At 44.1% G+C, this 24,250-nt stretch overlaps 2 protein-coding genes across 3 annotated transcripts in view; both read left to right on the top strand.

Moving 5' to 3' along the window:
- Positions 1-24,250, top strand: part of KDM2B (lysine demethylase 2B) — a 107,819-nt gene that overhangs the window by 60,029 nt on the left and 23,540 nt on the right. For both annotated transcript variants that reach the window (XM_069030610.1, XM_069030609.1), the window contains exons 11-12: positions 1,401-1,855; positions 8,587-8,673. In XM_069030610.1, the coding sequence (XP_068886711.1) occupies positions 1,401-1,855; positions 8,587-8,673 (542 nt within the window). The remainder of the gene's footprint in view (positions 1-1,400; positions 1,856-8,586; positions 8,674-24,250) is intronic.
- Positions 20,908-22,957, top strand: LOC138119211 (uncharacterized). The gene is given in 4 exon segments (XM_069030824.1): positions 20,908-21,000; positions 21,719-21,888; positions 21,890-22,446; positions 22,878-22,957. Coding segments are annotated over 4 exon segments (864 nt in total). The 3' UTR covers positions 22,922-22,957.

Genomic DNA, 24,250 nt, shown 5'->3' with positions numbered 1-24,250 from the left:
CAGAGCTGAGCAGCCAGGCAGGCTGAGCAAGCTTGCCCTCAGACACTGCCACTGCCTGTGGCATCTCTGGTACCCAGCTGACCAGTGTGTTTGTGACAAGATGCTACAGACTGTGCACGAGACAAGGAGCTTCTCTGTGATCAGGAGGAATTCTACAGCTTGGAACTGGGCTCCAGCATTTGTTTTCAACCTCCCTGTTTAACAACCGGATGCTGAGCTTTCTCATTAATGTCCATTTAATCCTTCCTTAAGCATGGTTCACATTGTCCTAATCCAAACCTACTGCACTGCAAAGCATGGAAGCTGTGAAAGGAACTTTTCATTAATTGTTCTCTCACTTTTTCTGTGTGACTTCTGTTTCCTTCGCAGTGTGTTTTTGTTTGCAGCTTGATCTCATACCCATTTCAGCCAGTAATAAAATTCACATTGACTTAACTGGGTGTTGCCAGTGTTAACTTTATTTTCCACAGAAATTCCTGCTGTTGCTAGCCTGCATTCAATGTTGTTCACTTAGTAAGGGAAATTGTGTCTAATAAATAAGAAAAGATGTGTGCTTGAGGGAACCATGGCCACTGGTTTCCTACATTGCTTTCACTGCTTGATTGCACGGAGTTGGGTAACAACTGGGGCTCTTAGGGGGAAACTAAGATTAATAGTTCTTTAGACTCAGAAACTTGCCTTTAAATTTTCCTGAGAAGTAGCTAGAATGTATTGGGAATGGCATTAAGAAAACCAGTAGCATGTAGCTGTGACTGTCCCTGTGTTTCTCAGTGTGTTTTGTCTTGTTGTCATAAAATAAGCACAATTGAAATCCTCTGTCTCAGAAGAGCAATGAGTATTCATGCACTAACAACTGGGGATTCTTGTTTTATCAACAGTTAGTTGCTTGCAGAGAGGAAAAGTATTGAGGAGTTGATTTTGTGCTGTGCAGGGTTCCTGGAAGAATGATGATGTACAGCATTTTAACGTGCTTTCTCTCATCATTTCCCCCTCCTCCTCCTGTGCTAACTCTCCTCTTAAAGCTGTAAAGCTGCCGAATCTGGTCTTTTTCGGATTTGTGGGAAAATTAATTGTGTGTGACTTAAGAGCTCTGCCTACTCCTAATTGAAGGCATAGAGGACTGAAGCTTTGAAGAAAGCATAATTTTTCCCTAAATGTTTCCCAGTCATTTGAACTGAGTAGATGTTAATGAAAACCAGCATTAAAACAGACAAACAAGCGCCCCCCTCAAAGAAAAAAAATTAAAAATCAGCTGAATAAAGCCCATTCCTGTCACATACTCACTAAACCATTCTCCAGTGCGCTTTGAAATAGGCAGCACCTGGCCCCAGTGGTACAGAAGTGCTTCAGCTGTGAGGTTACAGTGGGTAAAAATTCAGCATTCTTTTTCTAACTTTCAGATGCAAAAAGAAAACGCAGCACAGACAGCTACTCATCAGATTCGTGGTTAGACATGGATGAAGAATCTTGTGATGCCCATCTCCAGGAGGAGAAGGATGACAGCGTAGATAAGAACTCCAGATCCTTGGTGGATGGCTCCTCCTCACCCAACAGCACGCACTCGGAAGGGAAGGAGGCTGCAGGGAGGAAACAAAAAGCCACAGTAATGAGGTACCTAAAAAGAACTTTGTCTAATGAGTCAGATGACAGCATAAAATCAACGACCCCGACGGACTATCCCAAAACACCCACGGGGTCTCCAGCTACAGAAGTTTCAACCAAATGGACTCACCTCACAGAATTTGAACTGAAAGGTTTAAAAGCCCTGGTGGAAAAGCTTGAATCTCTCCCAGAGAACAAGAAGTGTGTTCCAGAAGGCATTGAAGACCCACAGGCTCTCCTGGAGGACATGAAGGTGGGTGTGATAACTTGCTGATGCACACAAACTCTGCTCTGTGAGCACAGAAGTCAGCAGGAAAGCAGAAAGCAAAGTTCTTCTGCAGAGGGGTGGCAGCTTGTGTGTGGTGACCAGCTCATGTCAGGCTGCTCTGCCACAGACAGGGAAATGATTCCTTGAACCAAAGCTGTCTCTGGCTCCTGTTTGCAGCCAGATTTAAGTGACACAGTCCTTTCTGACTGTCACAGTAGTGGCCAAAAGTTTATATCCTCTCATAATTCAGCACTTATTATATTCCACATGTAAATATTATACCTCAAAACGTCTGTTTATATTTATAGTCTTAATCAGCCCTTTTTGGTCTCGTATCTCCCTGGTGTACACCTCATTAGCTGACACATACAAAATGTAAATACATGATTGCAGCTCAGAAGATAGATTGTCTAACACTTCCAGTTGCTTTTTTTTTCTTTCACCTTTTTCATTTTCCTTTCCTCCATTGCCCTCTATAGGTTGATAATTATTCTCCACTGGTACAATATATTGGTTTTGGAGATGGTGTGAGGAGCGAGTGCTCACTAGTGACACAACTTCTTTGTGGATTTTCAGTCTGTGAACAGTATGGGTCTTCAGTTATGTATTTTCTATACACAAGAGCTCTGTAAGGCACAATCTGAGGGGAAAAACACATGTTTATATGGTAAATGGGGAGAGAGCCTGTACTTTCTTAGTGCAAGTGGTGTAACAGCTGCTTAGAAAGGCTTCAAAGCCAGCTAAAGAAGGCTGAACATGTGCAATGTGCAGTGGAACCATATTCCCTGATCTTGGAGCTCAGAAGTGTGATACACTGCACTCGTTCTGGTAAACCACGAGAGCTCAAAAATTCTCTTCTTGCAAAATCAGCCACTTTGTACATGAAAGTGGACACACCTGCTCAAAGTTGTGGATGTAGATTCACGAGCTTGCTCTGGGATCAGTCATCTTCTAATCAGAAATCAAAATGAAGACTCAAGACCAGGAGTTGAATTTGTGGTGAAGCAGAAAGAATGGTCATGTTACTTCTCCAAGCTTGACGCACAGAGTAATTTTCACTTAAAAATCCAGAAAGGGGTGCAACATATAATGGCTGGTGCAGATGTTCCGAGTGGGATTCTGCTCCCTCTTTTGATGACATACTCCAGAGTGCTGTGAGACATCTCCCCAGAACACGGTACCATATGTGAATCTGGCTTAAAGCTCAGTGTGGGAGTATCTGTTTTCTTATTCCTCTCCAGAGCAGTGGATGCATTGACTACAGAGATGGAGAACTACAAATGGACATTTTAAAAAAAGGCCAATAGCACCTTTTTGGTGATACTGTGCTGTAACTGGTATTAAGTGAGCACCTGCCAGTTGATTGTGTGCAGCTTGATGTTCCATCGCCTCTGAAAACTGCCTGCTTCTAAACTTTCTGTCCTTGCCAGCACACACTGTAACCATCAGGATGTAGCCCAACATCTGGATATTGATGGTTCCCTGCTGGTTAAAGAGCCCATGACCACATCTAAACATCAGACATGCTGCAGGATTGTTTTTTTCTGGAATCACCTCTGGATGTTTGGCCAGTCTGTGACTGATTAGCCAGAGTAAGACCTTTTCAAAACCATGTTAACTTAAACATCTTCTTGAACAGTGTCTAAAGAACTACTAAAGAACTTTCTCACCCATCTTTTTTACAATATTGGCCCACATATAAGCCAGCCCCCAGTTTCCAGAGAGTGGGAGTCAGTATGGCAGAGTAAATTAATTAAAGCCCATACAGCCATATTCGTCCATAACTCCCTGTGGTTGCACAATCCACTTCCCTGGTGCTCTGAAGGAATGGGGCCAGTTTGGGGCAGTTGAGTACATTTTCTCCCAGGTCAGGAGGGGAGTCCAGGATTCCCAGCACAGGCCCTTTCTTGTCTCATCAGCAAATTGTCACAGGCAGCCCCTGACAAAGTGTGTCCCATTCCCATCTGCTTCTGGGACCCTGGATGCAACAGCCCATCACTCCTTTCTGCCACTGTGTTCGTTGATGTGGTAGAGAGCAGTGCAGTGGAGCCAAAGCATCTGATCTCCTCAGAGCATGAGGTTTGTTTTATTCAGTTTATTCAGCTTCAAAAAAAATAATCAAACCCAAGTGTGTGTGTTTAGAGCTTTTACCTTCAAAGGATGGAGTGTGCTGAGGGAGGAGTTGCCAAGTGACAGATTTTAGTCCTCTGAGCACGCGTCCAGCATAATGGTCCTTGCAGGATCCCTGTGTTCTGTGGTGTAAGGATGCAGCTGTTCCATCCTTGCTATTCCATCAGGTACTGATGTTCAGCCTCTCAGCTGAACAGGGTGAATGAATGTTCCCAGGGATCCTCACCCTGTGCTCCACCCACAAGGAACTGGGGTGCAGAGAGATTAAGATAAAAGTAATTTTGGATGCTGGCTTTATGTGCCACAGAACAGTTAGTGTATTTAACAATGATAAGTGCAAAAGATGAATTTAATTATATTGAAACTGTAGTGGCTTAACATTTCTGCAGAGCAGGAGTTCTGATCTCTAGCATCCAGATCCCAAGCCAGCATGAGGAAGAGCAGGAGCACACAATTAATGACAGCCTGTGGAAACCTGACTTAAAAGATTTGCCCTGTACCACATAGAGACATAAGGGCAGAGGAAGAAATACAGTCCATTTTCCAGAATGGTATTTATCTCCTTGACCACTGAATCATGTTCCCTTTTACTTTGCTGCTAATTTTCCAACCTGTACAGATAATAACGTGGGGGTGTTGCTGATAGCATCAGCGGTGGAGTGAGCAGAGGCCTGGCCCCTTTACCTCACCCTGATGAATACTCAGAGCACCAGTCAGCTGTGTGACTGAATGGAGGCAGGAATCCTTCAGAAGCCATGCAAATGACCCATGCTGTGACTGTATTTGGCTGTATTAACAAGGTTTATTTCATGGGCAACCCAACTTTCGGGCATGTGATATATTAATAATGCATCCTATTAGAAGTATCCTTTTAGTGCACCCATTTGAGAGTTATTTTTAACAAATGCATAGCAAGAACATGCTCTGACAAAGTCTGAAAGCTCTTGCTCTGCTTGGAAAGTCTTAAACAAGTTTCTTCCTGAAGCAAATAAATCAGCATTTATTGTAGCACTTTTATTTCTTAATGAAATACACTCAGGAACTTTTTTTGTATGACATTCAGGTCTGTCTTTGTGCTTCAGGAAGATAATTAATGTTTTCAGAAAACAGGATATGGATAGTTAAACTGGAGAAAGGAAACCATTTTATTCAATGATGTGAAGTTTCACAGAACTAATCGGGGTAGCTCACAAAGAATCCATGCTTTCCCAGCTGAGCAAGAGCACAGTATAGGATGGGTGACTGGATTACTGCTCTTGGTGGTAAATACAACCACAGCTATATACAGCTATTTAATGTCAAGTAGGTGAGACTTTCTGAAGTAAAGTAATTTATTTTCCTTATGAGAAGGGAGACTGAAAAGTAAACTAAGCCTGTGTAAATTCCTTACACATCATCTAAGCTCCAAACTAACTGTGCCTGTCTGGTGGGGACACAGCAATCCAGAAGTGCCAACTGCTGCCTCTGCAGATTGAGCACCCATTTATCACTGTGATCGATGGAGTGCAGCAGCACAAGGGAGGCTTATTTGCAGAGTGGAACAGGCCTCTCTTGGAGAGCAGGTCAGTTCTTCCCTCAGCCCAAACAGGGAATTAAATCCCTGCTGGCTGCAGCAGTGCTGTGGTGGGCTTATGCATGAAGAAGAGAATAGAGAGGTCACCATTGTACTCCTTGGTGTAGTTTGCACCCCATACCACAGGACAGGGAAAGCTGGGCAGACCTTTGATTGTGCAGCCCCACACACATTAAACACACTGCCAGGGATACTCACCTGTGTGCAGCTTCTGACTTCTGTACATAGCACTTCTGTGTGTTACCAGCAGGATGGTAATTCCTCTGCTGCTGTTGGGGAACAGGATTGTGAGATCTGCCTCTTAGTAATGCCACAGATCTTCCCCACTTCAAAGCAAAAGTACTGCCCTTCTTCAGAAGGGCCTGTGGAAGTCCATTAGAGCAGAAGAAACTCGGTTTGAAGAACAGAGGTTGTCAAATATCTGCAACTCCTTGGCAGCGGGAGAAGATTCTTGTGCAAGACAGATGATATCTACTGAAATATGTTCTTACTTTTTCTTGCCAAGAAATCTTACCCCCTTTTCATTCTGATGACAGAAAAAACCTCCCTCTACTGAATGCATTTCAGGGGAGTCGTTCCTTGCTGTGCTTTTGAAATTAATGGCTAAGCTGAATTCTTACATAGTTAATCAGCTTCTTCCCTTCATACCTGCTGTTGTCACCACAGCCCTCAAGTGTAATGAATCGGGCTGCCTTGTGCTGGAAGAGCATCACGTTGTTCCTCTAACTGGAGCCCCATGGCTTTTCTTTATCTATTTTTCTTGTTTTTAAGCAGGTGAACAAAACCCTGCCTCCCCCAGCCTGTTGTGAGCTGACACTTGACGCTCCAGTCAGTGCAACTGTGGCTGTGCTGCGGCTCTGCTGCGCAGACAGCCGTTGTTTTCAGCTTCCTCAGATGATAAGCTGCCATAGTTTTACATTTCTCCTTGGATAATATTTTCACGTGATACATATGATAACAAGAAACCTTCATTACCTTGCCAAGTTCTTGGAATATACTGTGCTTTCCATTGAACTCCTAGTCTCTGACAGTCGTTAGTGGAAATGTTAAGGTTTTCTGTCTTACAGGCTTTCAAACTTAAGAGTGGCAAAGTAAAAAGGGATTAATTTGTCCTTTGTTTATGGCTCTCAAGCTGCCTCCTTGATCTGGAGAATTTTGGCTTTGCAATGAGAGTACAAAAGAGCTCTCCGTTTTTAGGACTGAACTTTGAGAATGTGGTCACAGCTCGGTTAATGCAGTGATCTCTCTCCAAATAAAAAGGACATGAGAAAAGAGGTGCTCACTTCACCTCAGCTCAGCCAAGAGTTAATTTGCCAATGATTAGTCCCTGTGTAAAAGTTGTGGGGTGTTGCACTTGAAGAGCAGGTACAGTACAGACTCTGCATCACAGCCAGGTTGGGGCAAGCTGGGTTTTACTCCTCACCTTTGCAAACTCCCAAGTGCAGCCACAGCACCGGGCTGATGAAACTGGGCTTGTACTGGTATCGCTTATTTTGGTCACTGGCATTGCTTTCGGCCTAACCAGCATCACCACCAGCCTTGCTGGTGTGGTGGTGTCTGGAGGAGCAGCACTGTGCTGGGGCTGTGCTGTCTGTTACTAACACAGCTCTCATTCAAGCACAGGCTGGGGAATTGGGCTGTGACAGGTTGTCTGAGCTCCAGGGAGAAAGTCAGCCCCAGGGACACTCATCCAAACGCGGGCTCCTGGGGACTGGAACATGCCATCACACTCTGGGCTTTAGTTGGATGATTACAGATGAATTCCAAGTGCGCTCCCGATTAAAACAATTACTGTATTTTAAGCTCTTTTTGTATAGTGTGTGAAATTACTAATTACTAGAGTGCTGCACTGGGGACTGACAGAGCCTGCTGCCTGTTGTTGGCTAATTAAGCTTTTTTCATATACTTGGGAGCAGCAGCACTGAACTTCATTGTCTGGGGTCATCTCCTACTATTCTGTTGAGGTAATTCCCAACCTGCAGTTCTCATTTGTTCTATTGGAGCTTTTTTTTTTTTTTTGGTTTTTAACCTGTTAGTGCTGATTTGGAACAGCAGAATCCTCCTTCTGACTTGTTTTTTTGTTTTCATTTCTTCCTTTTCAGCCACCTGAACTCCAGATGAAGAGCTTTGTAGCTAAATTAGTGAGCATGTAGGGAGTCATGGGAGGCGAGTGTGGACTATTCCCAGCTGCATCACTGAGTGTTTTACCACCTCTGTGTTGAGTTACTGGTCATGGGAGTGATTCACAGTGGTGGAAGCTGTGTCAGCCTGTGCAACCCACTCACGAAATTTCTAGAACAGTGCATCAAAGAAAAGGGTTTGGTGGGGGTGGAAGGGAGGGGAGACCAATCTTTTTCCCTTAATGCTGTCCATAGTCAGATCCTTTCCTAGTGAACACTCAGGAGCCTGAATGCTTTAGCTGGTCACATAAAGGGAACTAGATTCCAGCAGCTCTGCCAATTACAGGGGAAGGAAGGGCAGTGGGAATGATGGTGCTCTTGGATTGCCATGTGCAAAAAGATGAAAGATTCCAGAGTACATTTTTATTCTTAGCTTACCTGAATGACCAGGCTTCTGAGCATTGCTCCAGACTACACACCTGATGCCCTGTGATGGCTGAAATAACAGAGGCAGAGCTTCGGTGCTTCTCAGGTCTTCCGTAGCCTTGATTAGGAGAGAAGGGGTCAGTTGTGGGGTCAGTTGGGATTTAATGACCTGGAGTTTGAGGCAGAGAGGTGATACTGGTAAGACATTGGTCTTGGAGACACCAATATTAAAGAATTCTGTAACATTTGAGATGATTGATGGCTGATTTTGCTGCCTGTTTTGCAAGAAATTTCACATCTTGGATGTTAACAGGTGCAAGAGTTTCAGTGGGAACTGGAAGCAAAAGTAACTTGCAGAGGTCTTGTCACTCTGTCATCAGAGCAGAGTGTTGTGTTCTGTAGGTCTCTGCACTCTTCAGTTGAAGAAATGTTTCTCTGGTTAATAAAGGCCTTTTCATTTGCAACAGAACATACTAAAGGAACATGCTGATGATGACCAAAATCTTGCCATTTCGGGTGTCCCTGTGGTCAGCTGGCCCAAGAAGACCACAAAGGTAATGAGACACATTTACTTACTAACCATTGTTGTGCCTGGTCTGGTGTTTATTTATCTATAATCTGACAAAGTGCTGTGTATAATCTGTTGGCAGCTGCTAGCATTTTTAACACAAAATGTTACTTTCAATGGTTTTGTGATTAAGTCTTGAAGCAGAACAAGAAAGTGCCTCACCAGGGAGAAATCATTAGAGTTTCCATTTTAAAAGAATTTGTTTGGGCCTTACTTAGCAGTATAAAACTTTGATATGTCTTGATCGTTTGCTAATTATGGTTAAATCTAAAAATTTTGATGCCTTTTGTGTAAAATTAAACGATGTGTAAATGCTACAAATCAGTCACTTAGGGAGCACTCTCGTCTGAACTAGATGATGGTTTTTCTCTTACACTATGAGACTCCCTTAATGCTCTGTACAATGTGCCCCTGTAACTTTGAAGCATTGATTTCTGTCCTTATATCCTAATTTTTCCTCTTGCACACGGCGGTAATTCTTTTCACTTTGCAGGAGAACCGTGAGGTTTGCTTTGTTAAGGCTTATAAGGAATTTGAAATAATTAACGAAAGAACAATGTCAAAAGGCTGGTTGTTATTTATAACAGTGGCATGTTTACCACACTCCAGTTATTCAGCATGCTGTAAAAGCAGCTTTGCTTATTTAGAAGATGTCTCATCGCTTCTATTTTTACTTTCATTTTTCACTGAATTAGTTTTATAATCCATTATTTCTTTAGAAACGCTGAAGGGGTCGGTCAGCTTAAATCAGACGTCGATCTGAAAATCTGTCGTTGTTACCATTGTAGATTCCTTTCAAATAATTGTCAGGGAAAATAATTCACTCAGTTCTCACTTTTTGTGCTGGTGAACTTGTTATGGCACATGTAGCCATGAGAATTGGCTGCTTTCAGATGGGAAGGAGGAGACCATAGACATGGAACTGCCAGAGGAGAGTGGGGCAGGATGAGCACATCACGTTCCCTCTTGTGCTTCTTTTTGGGTTTTGGCTCAGCACATTTCAGAGGAATTGTACCTTGTTAAATACGTTTCCCTTTTAGCTTGTAATAAATCCATGAGAATATGCTGTGTTTAAAACATTTGTTTAGAAACAACAGTGGAAAACCTTGAGAAATAGGTGTGGGATTCTCCACTCCACTGGTTCAATGGCTGCTGCTCATTCCATGGTCAGCTATATTCTAGGCTTTGAATAAAGCAAAATCTCTGTGACCAGAGAAAAGGTGGTGTGTGAAACATATAAAATAAAACTAAGGAACAACTGACTCTCCTCTGAGCTTGTGAGAGAAGGGAGGGTTTGAGTGCTTTGAGGCTTTTATAAGCTTTGGCATTTGTTAATGTTCTTGTTGACTTTATTTTGGAACCTTGATAAATGCTTCATTTCTTCTATTTTATTTCTGTGTATTGGCAACATAACTGCAACTGTAAAGGATTTGTAATTTTTGTGACTTAAATCTTACCCTTTTTTGCAAAATCCATCTTGCTGGCTTGCAGGGTTTTTTTTCAGGTGTTTATTTTCCTTCAGCACTTCTGAAAGCAAAAACTTTTAGGAGGCATCATTCCCACTGGCATGACAAGAACAAACATATCAGTTAATAACAAATATAAGGAAAACTTTTACAGAAAGTCAGACTTTAGGTTGAAGTTTGGAAATAAAAATTGATAGCAGAAAAAATCCTTTCACCATTCTCTTCATATTTGCTTTGCTTAATCTGTGATCAGTTTTTGTTATGTCTTATGTTTTAGTTCGAAGGTACACATGCAGATAGGGCTGCACATTTCCCAAGAGGAATTTGTTGTGCTTCTAATTGGCAAATGTCCTTGTCATCTTCCACGTTCCAGCTATTTCCCTTCCTGGGAACAGAGGCCAAGTGAACAGGCTGGGAAGAGACATCTTAGAGCTGAGCCTTTTGAGTCCCAAATTAAAATCTGTGGGAAAGACAATATCGGGGAGATTTGTCTAAAAGCAGTTTTAGCAGTTAAGCTTGGTTATTTCGCCTTTGTTCCCTGTAAGCCCTGATAATGAAATAGAAGATTTTACAGAGAAGAAAAACCCTTAGGGAGGGGGAAACCCTTGGAAAATGGATTGTAGCTGGTGGAGCAAGCCTTCATGGCCAGAAGATTCCACAAATGTTGAGCACAAGGCAGAGGAGTAAAATCTACCAGTAATTTTACTTTCTGCAGTCCTGCTCTTGAGTATTTATAGGAGAAATGGCAGATATTTCCCTGTGCTTTCCCTGAGATCCTTGTGTTCAAAGGGAGCAGGAGATCCAGTACAGCACAGTACTAGCTACTGTGGGGCTGTAAGGAGATGTTGTAGCTGGTATCAGCTTCCTGGGACAGGGGGGTTGTCTAATTCCAAGGCATAAATGAAGAGAAGGGAACTGAAATCCAGAAAGAAGTAGTAGTACATGGAACAGAGTACATCTCTCTTGCTTTCTCCCAAGAGAAGGCTCCAGAAGAGATTTAGAAAGACAAGAGCAGCAGATGGAGAAGGAAGAATAAAGCCAGCATTAAATGCCAAAACATTTCAAAGAAAATGGAAATGACTGTAAAGAAAGGAGGGGAGGAGACTAGAAATGGCGAGAGAGCAGGATTAGGAGAGAAGCAAGTACTGAAAAGGGATGGAGTGGGAAAAGCAAAGAGCAGAGGGAGAGAACTCTGAAGTCAGAGATCCCTGGAATAGGGACAGGGAGTGTCTGTGTAAGTAACCCAAGCTGGGGAAGGGCGAGCTTGGTTACGTTGACTTGCCTTTGAAAGAACTTGCCTTTGAAAGAACATGCCTTTGATAACCTGAATGATTTTTGAAGCAGCAAATAATATTTCCCTTTAAGACGGAGTCAGTTTCTTTTACATGTTGCGAGTGTGACGTGAGCAGTGTGCACAGAGCTGCAGAATGGCTGCTTGAAGCCTGTGCTGGGGTTTAGGGAAGAAATGTGTTCATTCACCTCAAATCCCACTTGACAGAGGATGAGGTGTAATGGGGAGGACATTTAACCAAGTACAGGGAAGACCCGTCCCTGCGTCGTGGCCCCGCAGTTCCGCATTGCTCTGTCCACCTTTTCCAAAGGCATTTGGGGCTGCCAGGCACACTGCAGTTCCCTGATGAAGAAAATGACTCGCTGGGAAAAGAAACAGAAGTAATAATCAGCAATGGTTTAGTGAGGAGATGGAATAGCTGGGTGACATTTGATGATCTTGTGGTTAGTGCACAAAATGGGAGGCCGGGGTCTGCGCCTGTTCCCAGCTCTGCTGCAGCACCTTGTGTCGTGTGAGGTGAATGGCACATTCCTGCTCCCTGAGCTTTTCCGGGGGGAGATGGGGCTTCCCATCTGGGAGGCTGGGAGGTGAAATTAATGTTTATAAAGATATCTGGCATGTTCAGCAGAAAGTTTTGTAGTAAAATGTACGAACCATTATTATTTTGTGGTAATAAGAGAGATGAAGTGTGATTCATAGGCACCTCTTCAGATCATATTTACTCATCTTTATGGAGCTATTTTGAGTCGCTTGTACTTCTTATAATTTACTGGTAATTATTTAGCACAATAATTACTCTCCTTTAGGCACCTTTTTATTTTTTCCCCTTTGGTAATTCTATTTCAGAAGAAGCCAGAATCTGTCTTTTTCTTCTAGCTATAAAGTAAGAGAAAACAGTTCAGTGCCAGGGGTCTTAGGATATTTACAACAATCCTAATTTAGGCCTGTGGAAGGAATCAGGAATGTGGGACTGAGTGGATATTTGAAACCTGCTTGTCCTGATGGCTGACTGACAGTTCATGTACCTTCAGGCAGGACGTTTCCCACTGGCTGCCGGCGCGGATGCAGCTGTGAATGTGCAGCCCCCATCCCCTTCCTGTGCCGGGGGCTGTGCAGCAGTGGCCTGTCCTCACTTGGTGCAGGGCTCAGTGTTGTCTGGGGGGGTTGCAATCATGGATCATTAAGGTTGGCAAAGACCTCCAGGATCATCAAGTGCACCCTTTGACGGAATCCCGCTATGCGATGCTGTCTGAAGGGGAGAGCTCCATAGGCATGCCTTCAAATGCTGGGTTCTTAAGCAACTAAAGAGAAGCAAGAAATCATCCCAACTAACTTCTACCCCATCCCTGGGACATGAACTTTTGGGTGGTGTGAACAGAGAGCAGGGCCTATACCTGATTTTCCACTGCAGCAACTCATGGCTGGTCACTGGTGCAGGAAGCTGGTGACTGCCAAGCCCAGTCTTGAAACCCATTCCCATGAGTTGCTCACCCCTACAGTACCAGAGTTCCCATTTATCGGCACAGGAATTAGGGATAGTATTTTATTTAAGGAACTCAGAATATGGCTCAAGCAGAAACCACATTTTTTGAACCATTTCCTATTTCTGGAAGAAAACAGTCAACTCCAGCAGCATGCAATTACACTCTGTGGCAGTGCCGTCTGTTTTTATCGTGATAAAGATCTTTAGTTGTCTATGAAGAGCAGCTATAAAGAACTAAAATATGTTTGGACTCTCCTGTTCTGTGAAGAGTTAGAAATGCAGACTGGGAGCTGGATTCTCATCTCTCTTACCTGGCACAAAACTAAAGCCACTGCATTTGCAATGAGAGTGAGTGTCCAAATATATTTAGGTCTGGCTGTGAGCAGGAGATGGAGCTGTAATTTTCAGTAGCGGGTTAACAGTGCTGCAATAGGTGGCTGTTTCTCTGATGCCTGTTCATGTTCTTTCTCCATGTAATTTTTACCTGTTGATTTTAAAAGAAGATAGCTGAGAAGTATAATAAGGAAATGGTAATATTCTTATTTAAAGGAATACTATTAATTAGTAAAGGCCACAAACTGAAACTTTGATTGGATTACTGGGTTTTTTAAACACAAGTTTCCCTGCAATTGGCAATGCAAATAATGTTCATAGCTCTGTACCAGGGCATGAGAACCAGGAAGAAAAAGTGATCATTGAAAAAAATAAGAAAGGCCTCCCTCAGGCTGGTTTTTTTGCTGTTGCTGTTTTGGGTTGGGATGGTCATGGGTGGGCATCGCATTGAAAGAAACCTTCTGGGATGGCAGCATCTCATTTCTGTCACTAGTGAGTTCTGTCCTACAGCAGTTCAGTTTGTACCCCATTATTTTTACTTTTGCAGAATTCTACAGATAATCCATGGATCTGAAAAAGAAGGATTAACTCATATGAACTAATCTGTGAGAGGCAGAGCAAAAGGCTGATTCCTGTGGCTGAGGAAAGTCATGTTCCACCAGCACACAGTCCTTGTAGCACTGTCCTGTTCCTGGTGGTGCCGTCACCGCTATTAAAGGAGTCATAGGAACAAAGCAGAAATACAGAGATTCCCTCTGCTTATCTTCCCTGTTAAGATGGAAGATTATATCTTCATCTTTTCTGCTTAGTGTCCCCTGGTAGAAGTTTTTTCCCTCTGTGAATTTACCTAATAATTTGTGGAACCTGTTGATCTTTTTGATCTCCTCAGCATCCTGTGCCAGTGTCCCCTGCGGTTTAATAAAGCTCTGTGTAGATAAGTACTTCCTTATGTTGTTTCAGATCTGTCCTTTAATATCATAAATACACTTCATGCCCTCTGTATGATGCATTCTGGGAAATTTGAATGAGGTCTCTGTTCATCTCTGCTTTCAAGGATTTTCTTATGTCCCCATTACTTTCAGTATTTTTTTCCCTATTTGTAAAATCACAAGTCAGTTTTCTGGTACAAAAACCATATATTTGAGCTTTTTTTTTTTTTTTACTCTATTCTAGTTTCATTATAGGTAGTTTTGAGGTGAGGGGGAATGTATCACATATATTCAAGATGTGATGTTTGAGAGAAGAGACTGGCAGGACAGATGGTTCAGCATGGCCCATCAGAGTTGAAGGGGGAGATGATTGTTGTGTAAGGACTTCAGGGAGTATAATCATCGGGGCAGAAAAGAGTTATTTAAGCTAATGGACAATGTTGGCATAGATGAAGTGAATATAAACATACTATAAATAGATTTAGGCTGGAAATAAGATTTCTGATCATTGTTCACAGTCTGAACCAAAGAGCACACAAGAAGAACAGTAGACAGCTGTTGTGAAAAGGGTGGTAGATTTTTAGAATGAACCTGTATTTTAAATAATAAAAGGCAATGGGATTAGCCACCATCTCCAGATCTGGACCCTATAGATGTCTCTATGTACTTTCACGTGTCTGCTGCCATTTCCTGCACGGAACCTTTATCCCTCTTTTTGGTGTTTCACCTTAAAAGTTGTTCTGGGAAGAGAAGAAAATCCACTAGTTTTTAGTAACATAGCTCCTTTATTTATGGATCCAGTTTTATGTGACATTATGCATTGGATCAAACCTAAGAAATAGTAAGTAAATGGACTAAGAATCAGTGGACACAATAAATTCAATTGTAAGCAAAAATTAGGGGGTAAAGCATTAAATGGAGTGTTTTGATTAACTTGAAACCAATGTGATTTTTCAGAAGTGTTGAGCATTGTTTTACATCAGATTTTCTTTCAGTTCAGGGGGAGAGGTGTGAGGTGGACAAAGAACATTCCTGAAAACCTTTGAATAAGTGCTTCCAGTTTTTACTTGCTTGCTTACTAAGAATTCCTGCCATAGCTATCGCTGGGCCAGCTCCACCCAGAGAAGCAGGAGCAGTGAGGGACTCGTTAACAGCAATCAGTGTTTTAACCAGAGTGGTGTGTCTGAAACAGATCTGAGCACGTAGAAATGGCACAACATCAAACCAGCATCAGCTTCAGGAGCCTGCCCGGGGGCTACCACCAGGAAAGCAACATTCCATGTAGCAGCAGTGGGAAAACTCTGCCAGATTCCCTAAGACAGGCCAGTCGTTGGAGATCTACTCAGGGTGCTTCCTGTGGGAATACAAATGTACTAGAAAGCACATATTGACAATTAAAAACAAGCACTTAAGAATTAAAGTGAAAATTGAGTCTATCTAGTGTTAGAAAAAATCTGGGAAGGATAAAAAAAGGTAGATAAGACAGCAAAATAATCCTGTGTAAATTGTTGTATGATCTATTTTCTGGTTGAGATTCTGGGTGAGTTGTTGTATGGTGTATTTTTCTGCTTGAGATTCAAATAAGTTTTCCATCAGTCATTCCAAGTGGTGCAGGAGCAAAAAGGAGATTTAAACTGTCACATTTCATTCTTGCCAGGCACCAGCTTAAAGGTGTTTGAAGTGATCCCACACAGCAGAGCCTGAACTCTGTTTGGTGTCAACAACAATTTTAAATGCCAGTAGTCTGCAAGGAGATTTGCATATACAAATATGTGTGTATTGTGAATCCTTTTTGTTGATAAAAAGTCCTGATTATAAAGTTCATAATCTACTGCAAATCAGGCATTTCTTCATAGTTATCAGATGCTAATAATTACTTTTCTCCCAGAAAATAACACAAGTACAAAAGAAAATGAGGATTTAAATCAATTTAAATTTGTTTTTCTCTTTACTGATTTAAATTGTGATTGGAATCAGTGATTTAAATAATTTTGAATAATTTGTGTTCTTTTACACTGTATGATAGTAGATGCCATGTGGTAGGAGAGAGCTGAAATGTATTCAAGAAAAATACCCCAGTTCTGGCTCCTGACAAATCTATTAAGACACAAAACCACAGAGTTGAGGTTTGGGGGATATTGTTTTTTAGGGGACTTCCCACAGTAGCTGTACACATACGAAACTAAGGCCTTCCCCTTCTAAGTACACTTGGAGGCAGGAATAAAACCTGATGCACCAGAACCAAAGGCTTCTTGGGGTACTGTGCAAAGGAGTAAAAGCTGTTGAAGCTACTGGGAGTTCCTGTCAAGCCTCTGCTTTCCCGGGGCAGTGCTGACCAGGAAGGCAGCTCCTTGCCTGACCTGCTTATTTTTCTGAGCACTGTTTCAGTCTCTTACACACATTAGTCCTCCAGACAAATTCATTTGTGCAGAAGCTCAGTGGAGACCTGAGGAGTCCCAGGGTTTGGTGTACGTGTATCATACGTAACATGCCATGGGAGGCTGGAACTACATGGTCTTGGAGGTCCCTTCCAACCCAACCCACTCCGTGACTCTACAAAAGAGCTTCACTGCTTTTTGCTTCAGTATTTTTCTAAAACCTTTGCCTGGTGACTTGACAGATTATTTCTCACCTCAAGAGGCTGTACTTGAAATATTGTGTCCCTTCAGGGAGTAATTATAAATAGCAAGGACTTGAATGAGCACCTTCTTAATCTTCCATCTTTGACTTAATATTTTCACTTCTTATCAACACTCAGCCACTTGCTTTGAAATCTGACCAATGCCTTTATGTGATTAATACATCAAACAGGTAAATTAGAGCCATTTTGACTCTGACTAGAAATCTAAATGGACTGGGAAAAAAATGAACAGACATCTCTGTTTTCCAACTGTTGTGTTCCAGGTATCACACAAGAAGATTTATGTATTCCTCCCCATTGTCATTCTTCTACCATAGACACGAATATTCAGTAATACGAATTTTTCCCAACTACGCCTTGACTGCCATTTTTCAAGACAGAAGCTTTCTCTTTATTTCATAACAGTAAAAGTGCTGATGAAAACTGCTGTAGTCTTAAGACCTTTTCCTTAGATAGTGTATGTGAAATGAGTTGACAGATCTCAGATTTTATCATCAGGAGCTTGGCCTACATTCATTGCTGAGCTGGCCAACAAAACCAGACCAAATGCTAAGTTTGAACCTGGTTTAAGAGTGCCAGCATCCTTGTGCTCTCCAGCACCCCGACATCAAAACAATCCATGCTTTGAGTTAGGTATCTGAAAGTTAATAGTTTTGTTTCTGGATCGAAGCACATTGGCAGAGCGGCGGGAAAGGCGTTTGTCATTCCACAGTACAGGCCGTGCAATTATGGACATTAATCCTGTGTGCACTTTTCAGAACAAAATTGAATTGTATGTTCTGTCCCCAAGAAGATGGCTTCCTCTTAGTTCCACAGCACACTGAAATTAAAGTCTGCTGAGAATATAAATGAGGGCTTGTTTCAACTTCACGACTTTCCTGCAGGCACTAGTGGATCAGATAGAAGAGGGACAGCAGCGCTCTCCTTTCTGAAAATAACAAATATAACAAAATATATGGGTAAATTCCAATAAAAGCAAAGCAGCTGTGAGTCTTAGCCTAGTGTAGTTTAGTTGTTAGTCCTGGATGTTTCCCCACAAATCCAAGTCAAGTTTGTAGGTGACAACAATGAGCAATGAGCCTTCATAGGCAAACTGCACTTCAGCATTTCCTTTGCTTACCATGTGTTTGGGTTTGGTCTCTGGATTTTCAGGCTGCTGCCCACACATTGGACACAGCTGACTGTCTCCCAGCATTCTGTGCTGTGTGTCAGAGCACACTGAGCCTCTTGCAGGAAAGCAGGTTTCCTATTCCGGTTAATCCACTCTATCAGCCACATCTATTTTGCATGTTCCTCCACAGCATGGCAGTCACTGTTTATCTTCTTAGGAACCTCCTTCACTAGTTTTTGCGTTTACTGACAGAACATGCCTCTTGGAGACACAGACTGTACTGTGGAAACACTTTGTGTCAAGTTCTGTGGAAGAAGGAAGCATGGCAGGATTTCCCTAATTTCCCAGTGCATAGTCCCAGTCATGTCATGGCTCTTCCTGCAGAGAAGAGTCTGTCTTGTGTGATAGATGAAGTCCATGTTTCACCACTCTGCAGTCTTATTTATTACTTTTTTAAGATGTCTGAGTGTTGGGGTTTGGGGAGGGTTGTTTGGATTTTAAGGCTTATGAGTGAGTGAGTTACTGTCAGCATGTTCTGTCTGGGCTCTCGCTTGTTTGGGTGCTGCTCCTCTGCCGCAGTAGCCCAAGGTTGTCCTCCTTCAGGAGGTGTTTGTACAGCCCTTGCTGCCTTTGGTTCTCCTGGAACAGTGCTGGACAATGGTTAGGGAAGTATGATCAGTAGCATTGCATGGAGGGAGCAGTCAATATTACTTCATCTTGTGTTACTTTATTTGATCTAAGGTTGATCAATCAGACTGTTTATTGAAAAGATTGTGACAGATACTCAGTGTATCTGATGACAACTCATGTCATAGTTCAGATAAAGTAGAAATGAAGTAGTAAGATTGTGGATATTTAGGCTGTCAGACTGTCATTGCTAGTGCTGAGAATACAACTGAAATATTTCTCAAACTCTTGAGAAAAGTGTCATGAAATTTGCCCAGGCCCAACAGTTAAGATCATATTTCATGTGAATGGACACTTAGACCAAAACAATGAACCTTAGAAAGCTACTAGGTAACTCTCTTATTCTGATACAGGTCAATAATTGTGATTCATAAACATCTCAGTGGGTTTCCTTTTCAAAAACATATGTGCTGGCCTGCAGAAAGCAGCAGCAGCTCACATCACAACATCTTTTTTCAAGGACTTGCGTATCAACCAGCTTGAGGTTGTGTGTCCAATTGTTTCTGTGTAAATATTTTTCCTAATACCAGATAAATACAACACTCTGTAAAGGTGCATAAAAAGTTTCAAGGGAAGGTTAAATCAAAGGTGTGTTTGTGCCACATAAAAAACTTTATTTCACTTCATATTGAGCATCATAAACTCTAGTGTGTCATAAGAAAACACGGATCGTGTTCAGCGCTGGCAGCAGCAGCTGCAATCTGTTGGTACAGGAGATGCTCAGGAGTGAGTGAGTACAGCACAGGGGTTGTAGTCGTCCTCCCCCATCTTGGTTTTACTACTTAAGGATATTTGCATGAGAATAAAATCTGGTTCTTTGGCACTCATCTGCTCCTGCTGTTTATTCTTCGCTTGAGGTTATTGTCTCAGTTTGTGACAACATAATTGGTTTCTGTGGAGAAGATTATGATATTGATGAGACTTATATATGACTTCAGGTGAGGTGCAATCAAAGCAACAGTTCAAAATAGAAGGTGCTGTCTGTTTTCATGCAGTTTTCACTACGGCTCATTCAGCAGCGTAATTAAGGATGTTATTTATTACTGAACTCTATCACGCTAAGTTGAAGTATGGACACAGTTCTGCCACTGCAGGCAGGACTGGGGTCACTGCTGCTTATTTTGTGTTCTAAACTGTTGTAAACTCCACCAGGCTGGGCAACTAGACGGTGTTCACACAAGGGTTGCTCACTATTTGTTGTAATTTAGTGTTCTCTAGTGTAGACAAGCTGAAAGAATTGAGCTGGAAAATGCTCTCTTAATAGTTCCTTCTGTGTATTAAATATTCCTTTGAATGGTTAGCTGCTCTTGTACAGGATGAGGTTTTTTGAGAGCAATTATAATCAGAAAAAATTATTGTGTTGTTTCCCCCTTGCTGATTCCCAATTTGCTATTTTATATCATACCCTATCCCGTTTTTTTAAACACCACCTCGGCAAAGTTTACCTAGTGTTGGGAAATCATTCCAAGATCTTGGCATGTGTGAGATTTCCCTCCTAACTCAGGCTCTGTAATTAGAGCTCATTTGTCACTTGTGGTGCTGTTGCAAGGGCAGCGTGGCCACACTCTCAGGTGGCAGGGCTGGCTGTGGGGTGAGGGTGGTGTGGGTTACATTGGGAAGGAACCTGCTGCAGCCCAGAGAGGCCAGTGCCAGCATCAGGAGTGCTGGAATGCGTTGCAGATTGAGAGGAGTAGGATGATCTCTATCATGATTTAATTTGCTGTGAATGACATTTCGCCGTGGTGTGACTGGTGGATTGTCCTTGGGGGATGTCACAAGTTATTTTTTTCTCTCGTCTGGATTACGGAGCCAAAAGGCTGGAGGGACAAACAAGTGTGAGCCAGGTTACACGGAGCCTCGCAGGGAACTGGGCTAGTGGAGACTTGGTCTGCCCATGGGCAGGTGTGGGACCAGGCGTCTTCCTTCCGGATGTCACCTGTCCTCCTGCTGCTGCAGGCCAAGTGTGTTATGGCACCACAAACACGGCTGTAGCCATGTTCTTGCTCATAGTTTAAAACTCTCTATTGTAGGCCTGTCATGAGATGCATCCCCCCCTTCCTCTCTCCTCCAGAAAACATTGGATTCTGATATTACCTTGTGATTCTGAAAGCCAAGGCCTTAGGCACATGCCTTTCGTGCCTCAGCTTTCGTCTGCTCCTGCTCCGGTTGTGTAGGAACACAATGGGGGAAGAGAGAAACCTGAGGAGACAGGCTGAGCACATCCCATTGCCTTCTGGGGAGCCCCATCGTGTTGTGAGTAAATGCTTTTTGCTCCAGGCATGGTGGATAAGCAGGATAGGGAGAACACCATCACCTACCCATCATTTGAGTTGGCAAGAGGACAGGAGTACAACAAACAAAGGATATTTAATGTATTGAAAATAAGGAAGGGGCATAATTACACAATTCACGTGGCTTTATCAGCAGTTGCCTGTAAATATGTGTTTAAAGTTTGACTGTGTTTTGTTACTTAAACTTGAGGGACCAAGTGTGGATCCTGGTGTCACAAGGGCTGTGTTGCTCCTTGCTCCCGTGCCAGCTCCTGCCTGTTGCTGCCTCTTCTGAACTACCCAAAGTGGTTGTGCCATGTGGTAATTCAGACCAGGGAACTGAGCTGAAACTAGTTTGGCAAAAATCCTGATGCAAGGACCATTAGATGTGCTTCTTTATGGCTTCTTGGTTGCTCAGCACATGCAAATATTTAATCTCATGTTTAATTCTGTGTTGTGGGCGTAGGAGCCGGAGGCAAAATCCTAACAACTTGAGTGGAATCGGGATTTCCCCTGAAAGCAGGCCCATAAATCCAATGGGAAATTTAAATCTCCGGCACTCAAATACAGGCCTGTGACCCTCAGCTGCAGGCTCTGGAGGGCGAAGGCAGTGTCCGTGTTGAGGTGCTGGCCCTGGGACCTTTGGATCCAGAACTGGTCCCCAGCTGACCAGTGTGTAACATGTCACACTGCGGGGAGAGTATTTCATTGTGAAACCGCAGCAGCGGGTCAGGATGGTCAAGAGTAGGGCTAGAAATGGTTCCTTGGGAGCAAGTAAAAGAGCGGGTGCCTGCACAGGGAGCAAGCAGCGTGAGGCCAGCTGCGAGCAGCTCCACAAGCCGGGTCGCCTCGTCTTAGCCCAGCGCTGGTTCTGCCGCTTGCAATCTCGAAGTTTGCTCGGTGCCTTCCTCCTGCCGAGGGATGGAGGTTCCCCGCTGCCGGCCCGCCCCGCGCAGCGGGAGTGGAGCGGGCAGGTAGCGCGGTGCAGGGTGTGTGTGTGTGTCTGTGCGCGTCTCCTTTGTCTGAGCAGCCCGAGCAGCGCCGAGCGCCCCGCGGGCGGCCGCGCATCCTCCCCGCCCAGCGCCGCTCGGCACACCCGAGCCTCGGCCCGCCCCCGCCGGCCCTCGGCACATCGCGGGGCTCATTACCGGCGGGGGGCTAATTGCCGGCCGGGCGGCCGAGTCCCCCGTCCCCAGCCGCGCCGTGTGCGGGGGGCGGCCGCGGTGCCCCGGCCGCGCGGTGCCCGCTGTCCCCGCAGGCCGGCGGTGTGGAAGCGGCCCGCGATTGGCCGTGCCGGCAGGGCCAGCCCCTTCCTGGCTGCCTGGCATGAATATGCACGGCCCCCCTTCCTCCTCCTCCTCCTCCTGCATGTGTGTGTGTGTGTGCGGGGAGCGGGGCTCCGCCAGCAGCGCCGCTCCAGCCATGTCAGCTCGGCTCCGCCTGGGCCCACCATGAGCCATGGCCATGTCTGCGAGCGCCGACGAGGAGGACTACGAGTCGGAGCCGGAGCCCGAGCCGGGGCCGGGGCCCGAGCTGGGGCCGGAGCAGGTCCGGGGCGGGCGGCGAAGTTTGCAGCGGGAAGGGAGGGGAGGAGGCCGGGCCGGGCAGCGCCGCGCCGGCCGCGGGGACGGGAACAATGTGGGGTCGGGAGCGGCCCCGGGGCAGCGCCGCCCGCCGAGGGGCCGCGCCGGGCGGGGCTGCGGAGCCTCCGCGGGGCCGGCCCGGGGCTCTCGGCCTCGCCCGCCGCGGGCGCCCCGGGCACCGCGAGTTCGGCACCTCCCAGGGCCCCGAACGCGCCGCGAGCGGGTGGTTGTTGCCTCTCGGGGGCTGCCCTGTCCGCGGCAGAATTGTTATTTTTTTTTCTATTAAGATTCCTCAAATAGCTGAGAGGGCTGCGGGACTTGGGGGAGAGTCTGATGCTGAGCCTGGCTACCTTGTCTTGGTTTGATTTATAGCCAAAGCCTCCTTTCCATTCCCAGGGACGAGGGATGTAGAAGAAAGAGAAGGATGTGTGCCGAAATGAAAAGAGAACTTTTATTAATACTTGCAGGGTTTATTCTCTGAAGGCTTTTTTTTTTTTTTTTTTTCTCTGTGGGGGAAGGAGAATAAACTTTTTGAATTTATGAAGTAATCTGTGAAAAATAATCCAGAACATATGTTCTAGATTGCGTATTTTACTCTCTAAGAACTGCCTAAGCAATTAAAAATGAACCAGGAATAGTATTAAACATGTGTATGCAATTTAAACATAAACTTGATAGTTTTGTTCATAACTCGAGGTGTTTCAGTCTTTAAAATAGCCTAATATTTTGCTTTTAGAGACAAGTTTCTACGTAGGCCAGGTGTTGAGTCTATCCTCCAAAACCCATCTTGTTTTGAACAACTTTACCTTGTTTTGCTTCAGAATTGCACATAGCAAACAGGGCCGAAAAAGAGTTTGGGGTGGTGGTGTGCCTTGGGTGCTCCCCAGGGATGGCAGATCTGATGCAGAAACCTTGGGGGAGACAGTGTGCTGCACTGGCCTGGTGTAGTGTCAGTCCAAGAACCTAAGATGAGGTTTAGATGAGTAACTTTATTAAGCCTTTACCTACTTCTGAGGATTGTGTGAATGTGCAGGCCTGTGCTGCTGCTCAGTTCACTGCTGTGCTCCCAGACAAAGTAGTTAAAATGTCCCCGTCCTCTTCTTTTCTTAAATTTATTCTCACGCCAGGCCTTTTCCATTTGTGTCTGTGTCTTGGTGCAATCACTGCCCACTTTTTAAAAAGAGCTAATGGTTGGGAGAGCAGATTGGTCTCAGCTGTATTGTACCAGCTGTGAAATTGCTACTTGGAGGTGCTGGTTCTTGCTGGATGAATCTGGAAAGTTGGTTATGTTCTGGGATTCTTCAACTCTTCTAAAACCTGAGGCTTTCATAGCCTTTTTGTATCTTAGAAGTTCAAAACGAAAATTAATGCAAGCAAGGGGAAATCTTTCCTTTGGAGTTTCTTAAGAGTTTTGGTCTGATCCTAAACTATAACGCAGTGACCTATGTACCAAAGACCTGTGGAATGTTTTCCTTTCTGTTCAGAACTGTTCCAGTGGTAAAACACCTCATGTAGCTCCAGCTGTATTTTCATACAGGCCTGCTTTTAATGTCTACTTACCCTGTTTTTCTACACAGGACGTGTCAAATCAATATTATGTTGCTTTTTCTACTGCAACAGCCCTTGTATGTAACAGGTGAAAGGCTTCACTTCTAAAGGTGTAGTTGAACAGCACAATTTCAATGCTTGAGTAGAAGCTGCAGATTTTGTCACTTTTTATGCTGACTTTCTTTCCTCTTTCCCTGGTCTGTGTCTAAACTAAGAAGGCA

This window comes from Aphelocoma coerulescens, chromosome 15 (assembly GCF_041296385.1).
Source record: "Aphelocoma coerulescens isolate FSJ_1873_10779 chromosome 15, UR_Acoe_1.0, whole genome shotgun sequence".
NCBI classification, from domain to species: domain Eukaryota; kingdom Metazoa; phylum Chordata; class Aves; order Passeriformes; family Corvidae; genus Aphelocoma; species Aphelocoma coerulescens.
The sequence above is the reverse complement of the archived record's forward strand: the minus strand, read 5'-3'. Positions and strand labels throughout refer to the sequence as shown.